At 39.4% G+C, this 13,328-nt stretch overlaps 1 protein-coding gene across 1 annotated transcript in view; it reads left to right on the top strand.

The window, feature by feature from the left end:
• LOC148272728 (phenoloxidase-activating factor 2) overlaps positions 1-11,602 on the top strand; it is a 29,898-nt gene extending 18,296 nt beyond the window's left edge. The window contains exons 2-8 of the mRNA XM_088239645.1: positions 4,572-4,756; positions 6,066-6,180; positions 6,518-6,727; positions 7,573-7,811; positions 8,149-8,333; positions 9,257-9,421; positions 10,191-11,602. Of these exons, the coding sequence (XP_088095771.1) occupies positions 4,573-4,756; positions 6,066-6,180; positions 6,518-6,727; positions 7,573-7,811; positions 8,149-8,333; positions 9,257-9,421; positions 10,191-10,364 (1,272 nt within the window). The 5' untranslated portion in view covers position 4,572 and the 3' untranslated portion in view covers positions 10,365-11,602. The remainder of the gene's footprint in view (positions 1-4,571; positions 4,757-6,065; positions 6,181-6,517; positions 6,728-7,572; positions 7,812-8,148; positions 8,334-9,256; positions 9,422-10,190) is intronic.
• Positions 11,603-13,328: the final 1,726 nt, after the last annotated feature.

Here is a 13,328-nt window from a genome sequence, read left to right as displayed (position 1 = left end):
CGAGGAGAATGCATTTGCGAAAAAATGGAAAGATGTTTTTTTGCGTATAAAAAAGTTTTTTGAATGTTTACAAACAGCATTTATTTTTTGTAGATCTCAATTAGATTCTTTCCTTAAATTCCTAATGATTTCTACCCATTTATTTATTTTTATTGAATTTTTGGTAACACTAAAATAATATTAAATTCAATACATTTTTAAAAATCGTATTCCCACATAATTTTTTTGTGAGAAGACCGGAGTTTGACGTTTGCAAAAAGAATGCCATATTTGAAAAAATATTTATTTTATGTTTTGGAATTCAACCGTAAACAAGTACCTAGGTACCTACTAAAATTAACCATTTGAATATTAACTATTTTAGTTTTGGAATTTAATTACAAAAAAGTACCTATTTACCTACTTATCAATGAGAAGTCTTTTTCCGAGCGCATAGCAGGCAAGCCAACGTTCGGACAGGACAATGCCTGCCGGGTCCGCTAGTTCAATATAATTTTCTTTTTATTTATGGATGCAGCCTCTCCACTGGCCCACAGGCACGTTCCGGAGTGTCAGGGTATTATTTATTTTATACATAATTGTACATACTTTCACATCAATTGTTATGTAAAAATTCAAAAGAAATTAAAACCAAAAAAAACATACCTACATCAATAAAACGAGAAAGGATTTTCAAGAAACTAAAATTATATTCTTGTATATGAAACGTATTCCTCAGCTTCCTGTCTAGTCTTTTTAGCAATCCAGCTTTGAAAATATTGTTTTTCATTTTGTTCACCAATATGTCCTTGCTTAAAAAGTTGTATGGCTTAGGGGCCAGAAAAGTATAATGCCTTTGTCCGTAATTTGTTTTTTTCTTTGGGAGCAGAAGTATTGTTTTTTGTCTTTGCCTGGTGTCGTAAATTTTTTGTCCGTCATTATGTCTTTCAGGATTTTGATGGAAATGTCTTAAAATTGTCTTTATGTATATTTGCCTTATGTCTAGTACTGGAAATTCTGAGAAAAGTCTGTCTGTAGAGTATTGGTAAGGCTTTTTGTTGGCTTCTCTTAGTAAGGCTTTTTGTGCTTTCATTAATGGCTCTAATATGGTTTTACTTGTTCCTCCCCATCCTATCATTCCGTAACTGATAGTTGATTGTGCTAGAGCATAGTATACATTTATTAACGTTGTTTTGCTTAGGATGTTTCTAATGGTTTTAAATAAATATATCATTTTTATTAGTTTTGTGAGTGAACTGTGTGAACCGGTGCGTTGTCTTGAAGAAAGAGCACTTTTTTCGTCTTTAAATGTGGTCGTTTTTCCTTGATTGCATCATTCCATTGATCCAATAATGCACGGTAATACTTTCCTGTGATTGTGGATCCTTTTTCAAGATAATCGATGAGCAATATTCCGAGTGCTTCCCAAAATACAGTGGCCATAACCTTGCCAGCCGATTTCACTGCCGTTGCTTTCTTTGGAGCACTTCCACCAGCTTCCACCCATTGTTTCGATTGATTTTTGGTTTTAGATGTATAGTGGTGCACCCACGTTTCATCGACAGTTATTAATCGGCGCCAAAAATCAACAGGATTACGCTTTATCATGTCCAAACACTGTTATGAAGTGGTCTCTCGAACTCATTTTTTTTCGACACTGAGCAAACGCGGCACCCATCTTGCCGATAGCTTTTTCATATGCAAATACACATGCAAAATGTTGAACACACGTTCATATGAGATGTTTACCATTTCAACAATCTCACGCAACTTCACTCGGTGATCATTCATAACTATATCGAGGATTTTCTTGATATTTTCTTCAGTAACCACCTCTTTTGGCCTTCCTGTTGATGGTATTGTTGCAGTGCTCGTTCGGCCACGTTTAAATTCAGCAATCCAATATTTGACCATGTAATCTGACGGAACAGACTCACCGTAATGTTTATGGAGCTTTTCTTATGTCTTTTTTGCCGCTTTCCTTTTCAAATAATAGTGTTTAATCACTGCACGAAATTCGTTTTTTTCCATTTTTCAAGAAACACAAAAGTTGTTTACTTCAAACGACTACAACAAATAAACTAGTCGATGAATTTGGGTGAAATTTTAACAGCTGCCGTTTGACAGATCGCAGTTTGGAAAAAAAAATGTTTTTGTGCTGCCATCTAGCGCTAGGTACCTTTATTATCAATCCGCCCTCATAATTATTATTTTTTTAATATTCTGTTTTACCTCTTAGGTATAAAATTATAATAATAAATAAAAAATACTTAAAACTGTGGTATTTCGTGTCAAAATAAAACTGTTAGAAAAAGTTTCCTTGTTTTTTTTTAATAAATATCAAGACGGTACCTACTTAATTAAAAAACACGCCTCGTATAATAGATCTCTGACATAGCTATAATATTGTTTGAGAATTCTCATAATACGATGGTAAATTATTGTTTTGGGATACATCTATTTGGCCACAAAAACCGATCAAATGTAATGTATAATCTGCATAGTAGCATTAGTACAAAAAACGTGTATCGTTGGCTTATAAACCTGTTCTGCGGTGTGGACATTGTGAATAATGCAAATCTTTAACCGCGATCATCATTCAAAGGATACGAAACGACCGTATCGCGATACGAGGAAGAACTTTGAAAAACATCATACAAAATTATTTATTTATTTAAAACTTCAAGTACAAGGAATAAGTACTTCGGTGGACGTATTGCTAAAGGCAATTTCTCTTTTTTATTTTAAATTGATTTGACACTTGAGTACCGTCGGAATACACGTGGAATTTACCCTGTGCCCGGTCCATTTTTGGGACATTTCATGCTTTGTGAAGGGTTTCTTAAAAGTGTCATAATTATGAAAATACTAGGTTAAAGCAATGAGGAATTCTACTGTTTTCTAGTTTTATTTTCTATTAGCGTACTATTTAACTAAGCAAAAATATTTTATTTTTTTGTGCGTTATTTACAAAGATATGATTTTTTAAAGTTACATTTATCAAATACCGCGCCAAATGACTGTAATCCAGTGTGTCACTTTTCAGTAGTGACGTCATGACACGGTTGGCGTTCTTACTTTCACTGACCGCGGTAAGTTGTATTTCTCCAGCCAATAACATAACTGACAAAAATCTATGGAATATTGCTTTGATTACTTCATTTAGTTGATCGTTATTTGCTCATTTCTATGTTATGGTTGTTTTTACGAACGTTTCGATTTAGAAAAACCTAGAAAGTTGACATAATCTCTGGTTGAAATGTCAACAAAGTATTATTTGCCGGATTTCAGGTCGTAGATCGTAATAGAATTATTCGCCGCCAAAAAGTTTGAGTTTCCAGTTTTGTGAGTTACTCTTTTTTTATATGGTCAAAACGTTCCTTACAAGGTGCGGGGGCTTTAAAGCGGAAACCGGAAATACTACACGTAGATATAAGGAGTGACGTCATAATTTACGATTTTAAAAGGAATACTATTTTAACATTTTTTTGTTTATTTTTGCGTGCGTTTTTGAGATATTTCATCCTGCTCCAAAATTACACGCGCGCGTCGAATTATTTATTTATTGATACTTTTACATTGTTTGTATTCTTTTTTTATACAGAATAATGTTCCCTCACTGGGGTGTCCTGTGCCGAGGGAAACGTTTCACAAAATGTGAAACATGCCTTAAATTAGTTATTTAACAAAGTTAAAATAATAATAATAAGAAAAACGTAATTAATCTATTTAACCTAATAATCATGAACATAATAAGCAATATAAAATAAAATAATCTTTAAAAATATAACCAATTTATATAGAACTGTAGAGCAAATTTCATAAACAGTACACACATTTTACCTATTTGCATTGATCTACTCATCGATCCGTGCGCAACCCACCTCCACTTTCCATTTCTTAATAGCAATTTTATTTTGTGAGAACTTACTAATTGTCCTTATGGATAATGGAAGTAGACTGTACACTTTAACCGAGTAGTAGGCCAATCCTCTTTGACCGAAGGTTGTATTTATTTTTTTATTATTTTGCAGCATCAGGGTGGAGTATCTAGTGACTCTTGTATTTGTAACGGAAGGTAGAGAATAATGTTTACGTGCGTATAGTAACAGAGCTTTTACGTAAAGTTGTTTTACAGATTTGACATTAAGATTTTCAAATATACCGAGGGAGCTAGTTCTAATTGGGACTCTTAAGATATTTTTTATTAAAGCTTTTTGTGCAATTATTATTTGCTTGATCAGTGTGTCATTTGCACATCCCCATCCAATTATCCCATATTCCAAAACTTATTGAGTTATTGCGTAATATATCTTTACAAGTTCTTTTAGGCTACTTTCTTTTGACCAAAGGTTGTATTTTTTAAAAAAATTTTTGCAGCATCAGGGTGGAGTCTCTAGTTATGACTGCGATAACTTAAGCATGTTCATTATTGTTCATTGTGATCGCTCAAATGCTTAGCGTGTTTTTAAACACGTCGATGGTTATTTGTGATTGAGCTGCTGATATCAAGCACAGCATTTTATATTACTGCCACTATACTATTCCCCATACACAAGTGTGACTCTGAAGATTCGGTCGTCTGTTCGCAGAATGCTGCGAGCGCTGCTGGTGACTTGCCTGGCGAGCGCCTGCCTCGCCCAGGGAGACCTCGATTCCCTGATCAACGAAGTCTTCCAGACGTCGTCGGCGCGGCCGGGGGCGGGCCCCAACCTGAACCCGGGGGCCGTGCAGCCCTCGGGCATTGCCAGCAACGCGGGAAATACGGGGGCACCGGGTGAGAAACTATTTTAATCATATGTTTAATCCGGATAACCGGATAACACATCCCTCTCGACAATTATTTCAAGAAACTGAAATCTTGGATATGAGAAGAGTATAAAAAAGGTTATCTTCATCGGTACATACCGAAACGGTATGCTTAACTTCTGTAATATCTCTATCTACCTCGGTATGTTCTACCAACTTGTCATCTCGACGTCGTATGATCGAATTCGACCAATAAATGAAGACGAAACTTTTCTCCGCGTTCTTCTTTTTAATATTTTTTTTTATTATTCCATGTCCGCTCCCTAGTCGGAGCATATGGTCTCCACAAAAATCCTCCAAGCATCTCTGTCAGCTGCCAGCTCCTGTGCATCCTCCCAAGTTAGGTTCGCGTCCCGTAGTTCTAAAACGAACTGCCGACGAACAGTCAGCATTGGACGCCCAGGACGTCGAGAACCTGATACCTTGTAAAGTAGGCAAGCGTGGTTAAGGCTCTCAGGAGGCATCCGCAGCACATGGCCAAGCCGACCGTATCACCTTCGCTTGATGACAGTTGTCACCGGAGTTTGCTGCGTCCGTTCTCTTATTACTTCATTATTTACATAGTCAAACCACCGCACGCCCAAATTCTTCTGAGACACCTATTCTCAAAACTCAGAATTTTGCTGCTTTGAGCTCTAGTGAGGTGCCATGATTCGCATCCGTAGAGGAGAACAGGCGTTATGCAGGCGTTATATAGGCGGCATTTGGTTTTCACTGTGTAAACATCCGATCTTCAGACAGCCTTTATACTATTGAATGTGGCGACTGCTATTCCTAGACGCACTCCCGGTTCTTTTTCCACTCCGCGTTCCTTACCTTATTAAAATAGTTCTCATTCATATTTTAAATAAGCATCTGTGATAAAAAGTGCCAAAACATAAAACGCGAGTTTTAAAATTACATTTTCAGTACAATCAATGATAATTGAGAACAGCAATGGACCCAAGTTGGAGCCTTGCGGGACACTCGAGAAAGTATAGAAACATTCTGACACGAATAGACCGTAGGAGAGATGTAATGGCTTCTATTTTGGAGATAGCTTGCCATTAAATTAACATAAATACGTAATTAGGTATATGTACGTTGTAATAATTGGCAGTCGTGCTGCATTGTACACTTAAATAAAATACATAAATACGTATATTGTGTCGAATAAAAATGCTTAGTTGCTTCTTCGGTCGATGCTCCAGATTTCCGGTAAAACCATTTGGCGGACTTTGTACCTAGAAAAATATTTACTAACAGTTATTATAAGTTTAATTTTTATTATGTTTCAGGTCGTTTGGAGAAATGCAAAACCGCGACGGGCGAAGACGGAGAGTGCGTACAATATTACCTCTGTAGCGCTAACAACTCCGTCATCTCGGATGGTGTCGGCATCATAGATATCAGGTAACAGTTATTAATTCCTTATAATCAATTACGTGTACATTTCACTTCCAACCTTTGGGCATTCATGTCAAATTATCAACATTATCGTCGACAGCATGTCAAAAAACAAAATTTAATGTCCAGAATCACACAACTTGGAATTCTTTATGATAAATCTTCCGGCTTTTCGTAAATCTCTTCGCTCATTAACACAGTGTAGGATGAACATGGATTGGCACGGGTTGATTGTTACTATTACTGCTGCGTAATATTGTTACCGCTGGAATGGTGCGAAGCGATGTTCCTGATATCTGGCCTTAAGAGAAAGATTTTATTTATATTTCCTTTCTGTCGGTAGGGCCGGTAACGGGGAGTGCGAGAGCTACATGGACGTCTGCTGCCTTACTCCCGAGAGGGTGGAGACGCCCATCACCCCCGCCCCCCCAGAGACGCCTCGCCCCACGGGCTGCGGCGTGCGCAACCCTGAGGGCGTCGGCTTCCGCATCAAGGGAGACAAAGACAACGAGTCGCAGTTCGGCGAGTTCCCCTGGATGGTCGCCATCCTGAAGTGAGTAGCCTCTTTTCTTTTAGCAGCGGACCCAAGTTTGAACCCTGCGGGATTCCTGTACCAAAAAAATTTTTGGTTCGTTTATTGATTGAATTACTACGTCCTTTTTCTTGCGAAGTAAGATTTAGGATGCACACTTGTGGTCCTTATTTGGAACTAACACTGTATTCCTTCACTTCATACTAGAATAAGGTGAATTTTCTGACCACGTTTTATCACAAATTACTGCACTGATGGGAACACGTTTTTAAAATATAATAAATATGAGTTAACATTTTTCTTTTCTTCAGTTCTCCTAAGATGATGAGTTTCAACTGTTACTCCATCTCTTGGGTGATTTTCCAGGCGGACGTTGTCGAGATGGGATTTCCTTGGCTGCAGTGTACACAAGTCTGTCGCTGCTCATTCTGTCCACATCGCCCCTCCACTATCTATTTTTGGATCGGCTCCATCATACGATATCCTCTATTTCACACGAATCTCTGTTGATAGTGTTGCGGATTCGGTCTCGGAGCGTTTTTCCAGTAATGGACCTTAAGACCTGCATTTCAGCAGTTCAGAGCAACTCTTTGGTACGAGCGGTGTCAGCGCGCGCTTCCACAGCATACGTTATGACGGGTCTCGTACATGCCTTGTATATTTTAACCATACAGACAACCCGGCACAGTTGATGCTTTGTTGACCCGTTCTCAGACCGCTGTGACTTGAGAATTCTACTCCCAGACATCTGAAACTCGTGACCTGTTCCACTGGCTCGTTGTCATTGTCAATTGTCAGCTTACACCTCATTTGTCCGGATACGGTAAGACTTTCCCGTGTCTGTACGAATATGATTCCCTTCGCAGGTCCGTCCCGGTGGCCAACACGCAGCAGAAGCTGAACGTGTACCAGTGCGGCGGGGCGCTGATCCACCCGCAGGTGGTGATGACGGCCGCGCACTGCGTGCCGGCCAACAAGTCCGGCGAGGCGCAGCCGCGGCTCAAGGTGCGCGCCGGCGAGTGGGACACGCAGACCAAGGACGAGATCTACCAGCACCAGGACCGGGACGTGGCCAGCATCGCGGTGCACAACCAGTACTACGCCGGTGAGGGCCTTCAGTTATCGAACGCGTAAATTAGCAGTAACCGACCGAAAAATGATTTTCAGCCGAAACTCAATATTTTAACCGCTTTTAATTTTATGGGAATCATTTTTTTTGTTTTTTTACGGGTGAAATTCGAGTACCGGGGTGTTTTTATTGTTTTGTTAGACAATGAGCCGGCTATCCGGCTTAGGGGCTTGCCGGATATCCGGTATCCGGCCAAACCACTATCCGTTTCACCACGAGTATAAATCTTTCCAGAAATAAAGATTCCAAATTTAGTCTACAAAAAAAGCAAATAGGTTACATTTACAAGTAACCAGTTTTGTATTTTCTCCAGGTGGCTTGTTCAACGACGTGGCGTTGCTGTTCTTGGAGAAGCCGGTCGAGCTGGCTGAGAACGTGGGAGTGGTTTGCCTTCCCCCGGAGAGCCCGGTTATTTCCGCACCCGTCCGCTGTGTGGCCTCGGGCTGGGGCAAGGACGTCTTCGGCAAAGAGGGCCGCTACCAAGTCATCCTCAAGAAGGTAATCCAATCCTCATAACGCGAAATGTTTTCTCCCAACTGCCGGTTTACTTTCATTGTACGGGTCCGTTCCTTATCAGGGTCAGATCTGAGTGTCGTCATTACCAAACTACCTTCGAGATGACCTGATTCTTCACCGGGCACGCAGCTATGAGAAGTTACCTGAATAGATCTCAAAATATAACTTTTATTTACGCAATCTCTGCACAGATTGTCGGTCATCAGTCATTTCCTCAGAGGAATAATTCGCTCTCGCTTATTGGGGATTTTGAGTATCGAGGAACGAATTGACACAATACATGAAATGGAACACGCAGCAAATGCCAAACTGCGTTAATATTTACTATTTGATCAATTAGCTCAACGCTGTTTTTGTCTAATGACTGAATTCAAAGCTGTATACAAAGTACTTAAATAAAATATACATTAAATAAACCACATCCTCGAAATAGAGAGGGTTCAAAAGCAATTTTTACGATACTTATATCTTAAAGAAAATAATAATTATCCATTCTTGTACCATCATTATGTCTAGCGAAGACGCTGGATTACAACACCCACGAATCTCGACGTCAAATTTTTCTCGGGAAATATTTCTACAAGCTAATTTCTGGAAGTGTATATTATCCAAATATACCGAACGGGGTCAGTTTGTCATTGTTCCTAATAACCACAATAGAGCGAGATCTCATGCACTGTTTTACACACCCAGAAGCACGCACACGAATGCAAGTCAGAAGTCCGCTTCTGCGGATAATATGGATCTATTTTTACGTACCCCCGAGCGCGTTGGCCATGGGCAGGAGCAGGCGGCAGTCACAAATAATATAATAAAACGTACAACTGCGCAGAGGCCCGGTCTCCGCGAGTGCCATACCGAGCCGCGTAGTGCAGCAGCGCTCATATCCTCGATGCGGATTCCAGGTGGACCTGCCGATCGTGAACAAGCAGCAGTGCCAGGCGTCGCTGCGGAAGACTCGCCTGGGCCAGCACTTCGAGCTGCATCGCTCCTTCGTCTGCGCCGGCGGCGAGCAGGGGAAGGACACGTGCAAAGGCGACGGGGGCTCCCCCCTCGTGTGCCCCATCCCGGTAAGGAATATTATCAACACATAATACATAATTTCCAATTTTCTACTTAAATTGTTAATGTTATAATCCCGCAGTAGGCGCAAGAGGTTGCCTCTTTTATAGTCCGCTTGATTAAAATGACAGCTGCCAAACTAATGTGACTAGTGGTGGGGAAGTACCGATCACTGACCATGTACCGAAACCAATTTTATCAGTTTTTTCATGCAAACATGAAACTCTGTTTCCGAAAATTGATATAAAAACGCAAAAACAAGCGTATTATAGTGTGTTTAAGACAATTATTCACCAAAAATAAGACATTTTATACTTTTTTCATGAACAACATCACATGAATTATTTTTTTATTCGATCAATTCACATTGATTAATTTGTCTCATCTCTAACATTTTTGCAAAATGATGCAACCGTCGTAAATAATTAGGTTTATTTTAGTTTGAAAGCTGATTTAATACATTTATGTTAATTTATATGTCAAGCATTATTGTATTAAAAAAAAAATAACACGCCAGATACGAATGATTTTTCGTGTGTCAATATAAATCACTCTTCAGACGTTACTACAAAGTTATGTCGTCACTTTTGCTGACAACTGTCATTCTAATCAAGCTACATTTTAAGGACTATAAGGAACAGTATTTTGTTTGTGGTCTAGCTATAATGTTAGTATGCATCGTTTATTATGTCATCTCCAACTGGGGTAGGAGCTCTTCCCTAAAAAAACTCTACGGGCACAACTCTCATATACTGTTTATTTGCCTCTCGTTTCCAGGGTAAGCCCGACAGGTACATGCAGTCGGGCATCGTGGCCTGGGGTATCGGCTGCGGGGAGAACCGGACCCCCGGGGTGTACGCCAACGTGGCCTCCTTCAGGAAGTGGATCGATGACCAGCTTTATATCAACGAAATCGACATGACCGATTTCACCATAGAAGACATACAGTAAACAACTCACACCCGCCACCTTCACACGCGCCCGGCTGGCGCCCAATGTGCATGTCCAATGACTATGTTATTTTAAAACCGCGCAAACGAGATTCCAGTGTCAATCTGTCAAATTTCTGTTCTTGGAGTTTTTCTGGATAATTATGCCGTGTCTCGCTCGCAGTCTTTTCCGACGCTCCGGATTTAGGAGTTTCACAAATCATATCAAACAACGCTTGCAAACAATTATATCTTTATAACATAGACTCGCATTATAATATTAAGTATCTGTACGAGTGTGTTATTTTGGAAGTGGTATTAGTAACATAGAATTATAATGGTCCAGAAAACACGTACGCACATTCGCATTGGCCATTAGTTAATCTGTAGACGACGCTTAGTACTCAACTGCCGATTTAAATTCAATTACGCCATGGTGTGTCGTTTCTAAGTGTCAAATTCATGGAGTGGGATCATAATAGCGAATTTACAAATATTATTTAAGAATTCGATTATTTTACTGTATTTTACTGATTGTTAAATAAAACAAGGCGGACATTTTGTTAGTATTGCCAGGGTAGTTGAATTATTTCTTGTCGGCCTCGTGGTGTAATGATCAGCGCATTTGCCTACAGTGCAAAAGGTCTCGGGTTCGATTCCCGACACGGTTGATATGAAATATTATTTAAAAGGGTGTTTTTACACTAGAATATTTCATGGTACCTGACGCGCAAGAGTGATCACCTTACCTTCATGTCACAAAAATTATCAAGATACGCTGCGATTGGTGTACCAATGCAGTGCCCTTTGCACCACTAGGTGCGGAAAGGTAATTATGATGATTATTATTTAATTGTTTTATTTACGTTTGCCAATAAAAGTACCTGTGTTTTTTTTTGTGATCCAGTCAGTAAAATATATTTTTTGTTAAAAAATATTATATTTTTGTGTTATGATAATATATTGTTCGCGGTTCGGCACCAACCATGACGCGACCACTCTTTACGGATACGCGCAGGCGGGATGTCGAGCAGGGGGGGGGGATTTGATTTGGCAAACTTGATTCTACGCACTTTCTGGTATATTGTAATTCTATGATTAGTAAATAAAGGGAAGAACAGTGGTGTAGTCCTAAATAAAAAGAACCGGAGCGCACCGCCACCACTATGGTGAAGTGGGAGGGAAGTGGGAGGGGGTAGGAGTGGGGGGATACATGTTTAGACTTTTGCCAGTTTTCAGCAATAAATACGTCTCTTGTTATTTCAAATTGTTTGAATTTTTCCCGACCAGAGCCGAAGCGCCGCTCCGCTCAGATAGAGTTCCGGAGCGCCGCTCCGGTGCGCTCCGGCCCGACTGACTACACCCCTGGGTAAGAAGACGTAGCCTAGTAGGTGAACTGGTCCAGCCGGACGAATCTCACCCACACGATAAAGGTTTCAGCTCCTTCACTTCACAGAAGTCAACAGATGGAAGAGTCGAGGGAATGTGGATGTTTAAACATAGGCAGAACGGCAAATGTTACACAGTGTGTTACTGTATCTCTTCAGATATCGACATATTTTGTGCTACTGAAAGAAAGTTCGGAGAGGATAGCTGACTCTAATTACTGGCTATTTTTATTTTTTGAACATTTTATCAAATTGTATTGGCTTATTTTTTTTGTGCTATCCAGTAAATGCCTAGACTTCCGTATTCCCTTCTCAAAAATGTATTTCCTCTCTGTTGCGACAAATTTGGATAGACCTGTTTTTGTAAATTCCACTTTCAAAATAGCTGGCTCATTTTTGTTGACAATTGCATTGACATTATATAAAGAGGAACTTGTGTGCGGAGTCCAGCACATTTAGGAAGACTCATTTATGGCATTTTAGAGAACTGAAACTCCCCCGCTACGCTCAGAGTCGACACTTGCTTTTTTTTTGTTTGAATAGTTTTTTTAGCTCTTTGAAGTCTGTATTATTAAGGATCAAGACACAAATAAGCTGGCCGCCACGCTAAATATTCTTGTTGATTGTGACCGGCGATTTCTTTGATGGGCGGACGAGCAATGCAAAAGTGGAGCTTTTTAAGAGAGCAAAAAAAACGTTGCATGAATGAGAAAAGCTGCTCGAAGGAGCTGTCGGTAATCTGGTAGCCTTAGCATCTTTGTACTGAAAGAAGGCAATCCAGATGTACATAATGACGTTGTTCGCAAAACGGAATTCTTTCCTGACTGTGATTGAATTGATTGGACATGATCAATTAGTCAAAGCCATTCCAAAACTTTTGAAAAGCCTCGAAATTCTTTTTGGAAGCCACCAGATCAGTATGACAGATACAAATGTGTGTCACTCGCTTTCTTCCAACTTAAAACTGGTGTACGGAATTGGCCGCTGTACGGTATTACCCTCCGCTCTCCTAATTCCATCGATGCAGACATACTAGAAAAATTGCCATGTAAATTGTAAAATTAAAGAAAATCATGTTATGCCCTTGTGTCCGCCCATCAAAGATCTATCAAATCCCAAATGACAGCTGATTTAATCTAATCGATAAATGATTATAGGTAAATGATTCTGACAATAGCAATAGCATCCATTTCAACACTAGCGTCTGAGTCGAGCTTTTTTTAAATACGTTCTTACTCAATCGCAAATTATTTCATTTTTAAATATTTTTAAGCTGCACAATTTCCTCACTAGATTTAAACATATCAAATTTATTTTGTATTTTTATAATATTTAGATGTATTTACATGCATTTTACATAAATATATACATGATTAATTTTTTTTTTATTTTCATCAACATTCGCCAGGGTTCAAAGGATACATCGTGGGGTAATGGAGAAAGTAGGGTTTTTATTTTTTATTTTTATTTGTTAATAGACTATTAAAATAAGCCGAAACTATAGTCCTTAAAATAAAGCTCGATTGGAATGACAGTTGTCAGCAAAAGTGACGACATAACTTTGTAGTAACGTCTAAGGGGTGATATATCTGGCATGT

Source organism: Micrasema longulum, unplaced genomic scaffold, assembly GCF_059751315.1.
Source record: "Micrasema longulum isolate JH-2025_06_02 unplaced genomic scaffold, ASM5975131v1 h1tg002209l, whole genome shotgun sequence".
NCBI classification, from domain to species: domain Eukaryota; kingdom Metazoa; phylum Arthropoda; class Insecta; order Trichoptera; family Brachycentridae; genus Micrasema; species Micrasema longulum.
This window is presented reverse-complemented; position numbering and strand designations above follow the sequence as displayed.